The sequence below is a fragment of the Cladophialophora immunda genome (assembly GCF_000835495.1).
Source record: "Cladophialophora immunda strain CBS 83496 unplaced genomic scaffold supercont1.100, whole genome shotgun sequence".
Classification (NCBI taxonomy): Eukaryota; Fungi; Ascomycota; class Eurotiomycetes; order Chaetothyriales; family Herpotrichiellaceae; genus Cladophialophora; species Cladophialophora immunda.
This window is the reverse complement of record NW_015622640.1, coordinates 1-3,052: the sequence shown is the minus strand read 5'-3', so window position 1 is coordinate 3,052 and position 3,052 is coordinate 1. Positions and strand designations below refer to the sequence as shown.

Here is a 3,052-nt window from a genome sequence, read left to right as displayed (position 1 = left end):
CCGGAAGAATTGGCTCGTCGACATACTTACGATTGTCAAGGAAGAGGCGGAGGCGCCGAAAATTCCTTAGCAGGGAGACACGGCGTAGGTCATCGTCGGATCTCGCGCGCAGCTGTGAAGACGTTTATCATAGTTATCTATACTTTCAAATCGTCTTTTGCTGACAATTAGCGATTCTTTTATATACAGTATATAACTATATATATAAATCTACTCTTCGGGTCTATCCACTAGAAAATTGGACTCTAGGAGAGTCTGTAGCCTACCGAGACCCATTGATCCCCTTCCTAAGTGAATATAAACTCGGCGGTTCAAGCCTGACAGATGAACAAAAATAGTAGGGGGGGTACGCAAACAGACTGGAGAAAGTAAGGACGTTTGGATTGGAGGGCTGCGTTGAGGATATCGAAGACTTTGCCCCACAGACGGACGCTTGCAGCGTTTGCAAGCAGATGTGCACTACCAACCTAGGTATAGTGATGATGATAACGCCCAGAGTAGCCAGAAACAGGGCCATGCATAGGGAGAATATGACAGTGACAGTTCGACTTTTGAAGAACCCGGAGGCTCTGAATCTTGTTCTGTCCAGCGCTGGCTTTTCGAGAGCTAAGTCCTCGACCGGTGACCCACGGGTCGCGCGGCTTTCGCAACGGTGAGATCATTTGCCTGGTCTGGAAAACTTCCCTGATGCTGGGTCGCTGGATGACGTAGGTGAAGGGGTGTCATCCTGTACGGCCGCTTTCTCTGGAGGTCCAATTGCCCCCGGCAGAGCACCATTTTCCGGCTCGAGCTGCTCGGCTGCCGCCTCGACTTTCTCTTTGGGGTCCGTCGTCCCTGTGAATCAAGGTAATGATATTGGTTGTGAGACTCTAAATATCGCGAGGAAGCAAGGGCTTCGAAGTGGTCGGGCTGTGGAAACATGTCGATATAGGCGGAGTGGCTGTGGTGAGTAATGGGTCAGTATTGGTAACGATAGCTATGCTTGTATGAGGTTTGCACTTCGACGGTCAAGGCCTTTGAGTCCGACCTACCGAGAGAAAAGTGAGGGTCTTGTTAGGCTGAACAACCAATGTTAAGGCTCTCAGGTGGCCCCTCTCGCGCCCATTACACCAGGCGTACCAGGAAGTCCGAAGGATAATAGAATAGTTATGTTGATTTACAAAGAAAGAATGCTGCAGGTGGTGGAAAATGCGCCAGAAACAGAAGGTCAGTGAAGAATCCATTCAGCTCCTCGTGGTGCCGGTCCCGCGTCATGTAATTGTCTTGTGACTCATTATATGACCGCTATCCAGCCCTCACCACCACAATCAAGTGCTCAAACGGATTGGAACCCATCGAATTCCCCTGCCAGGGAAGTTGTGGAAATGCGAGTGCCACCCCAGTGAAGATCGATACAATGCATACTCAGCTCATACCCGGCCACTTCCGTACTAGTGTTCGGTTTAACGGTTGGTTGCATTGCAGGCAATTCATCTCCATGCGCCATACCACGGGTCCATCCTTGCCTTGAGGCACCAGTTGCCGGATCGTTGCAACGTGGATGTCTTCATCTACGCCGATCTCGTCGCCTCGAGAGATCTTGCCCTCCAGTTTACCTGCCCATGGCTTCTCGCCCTTCAATATCAACCGGAGGGCACGCTGAGTCATCTTAGAGGGTTTTCGACTCGAAGTTCCGTTTTCTGCCCCCTCTCCAAGTTCGTTGGTCAGAGTCCCCGTCTCGAACCGCTCCCACGCCCTCTGTTCCATCGCGGTAATCAAGCAAGCTTCGTGGTTCCACGTCTGGCAGCCCGGGCACTTATACATCTCCAGGTCGGGATTCTCGTAGCCTCTGCAGATGCAGTGCTTTTGGAGCTTGCTGAGCGCCCGAGGATCGTGGGCCGCTTTACTGACGTCATAAGTTTGGCGCCAGTATCCCTCACCAAGCCTCGTTTCGTGGGAGTCGTCATTCTCGTCCCAACGGCTGATTTCAGCAATCGCCGCTAATGTTTCCGCGTCGATGATATCAACATGATTGCTCAACACCAGTTCTCTTTTGCCGTGGTATGGCTGTCGTCCCATGGGTAGTTCTTCTGGCCAGTACAGCCAGAAGACCCGCAAGGAGACCATTGAGGGGCCGGAGGCTCTGATTTCAGATAGAAGGGCCACATAGTAATTGGCCTTGTCATGCTCTAGTTTCTCCTCCTCTGATGCGTCCTCCGAAGGCGCAGGTGGCGGAGATAAGTGGCGATTGACATATGCGAAGGAGCCGATGGCGATTTCGGTACCATTGTGGGCTCCCACTGTATACGTATGAAACGCGTCAGAACAGGACACGGCCACTGGATAGGTTGAGACTCACCCATTACATTTTTATATCTCTGAAGGCTATCCCAACGGGAGCCCGGTATCACAGCAAAGTCAATTGCCAAGTACGACAGTTTCTCCGGGTAGACACGGAGGATTTTGGCATCCTTCTCCTTCTCTTCCAGAATTCTCTTGCGCCGAGGCGTTAAAGGGAAAATGACCGTGTACAGGGAAGGGTCGGGTTCATTAGTATATCCTCCTTCAGAACCCTGTCTTGTTCCTTGTTTTTCAAAAGCGTCGTCCTCCATTTCGCTCGCGGTTCGCTTGCGCCCGATCATCTGACCCAACATCTCCGTTCCCTTAGTTTCAGGGCTTGCGTAGCTTTCGGTACTTTTGTCTGTGTCGCTCTTCCGAATTGCTGGGGGAGGAAGATGGACTTGCGACTCCCTGGTAGAGGACGCCGAGCGCAGCAGACGAAAGCGCGCGTAGCGGAATTAGGAGCGATGACTTGGGGGGCGTCAAAGTCTGGCCTCGCGATAATCAGAGATCTGTTTATGCGTGAAAGGATGAAAGGGATTGGATCAGGGCGAAAAGCAACAAAGGCTTTACGGTCGGCGTAAGGGTGCAGGTAAAGCAAGCTGGACTCGCTTCGGACGTAGCTCAGGGAAAAGCCAACATAGTGGCCCTAACGCGTCTGCGAAGTCACTACAATAAGTTGTCGCCTTGATTCTTCAGTGGCCAGCTCGCGAAACAAAAAAAAAAAAAAAAA

The 3,052-nt window shown here is 51.6% G+C and overlaps 1 protein-coding gene across 1 annotated transcript; it reads right to left on the bottom strand.

The window, feature by feature from the left end:
• Nucleotides 1-372: 372 nt before the first annotated feature.
• On the bottom strand, nt 373-3,051 carry PV07_12733 (uncharacterized protein). The gene is made up of 3 exons (XM_016400295.1): nt 2,339-3,051; nt 1,032-2,279; nt 373-940 (listed from the first exon to the last, which is right to left on the bottom strand). The coding sequence occupies exons 1-2, from the start codon at nt 2,631-2,633 to the stop codon at nt 1,405-1,407; spliced, it is 1,170 nt and encodes a 389-aa protein (XP_016242059.1). The 5' UTR covers nt 2,634-3,051; the 3' UTR covers nt 373-940; nt 1,032-1,404.
• Between the last annotated feature and the right edge of the window lies 1 nt (nt 3,052).

Coding starts and splice junctions, on each gene's coding strand:
- PV07_12733 (XM_016400295.1), bottom strand. CDS start 2,633: ATGTTGGGTCAGATGATCGGGCGCAAGCGAACCGCGAGCGAAATGGAG. Junction 2,280..2,338: donor GAGATATAAAAATGTAATGG/GTGAGTCTCAAC, acceptor ATACGTATACAG/TGGGAGCCCACAATGGTACC.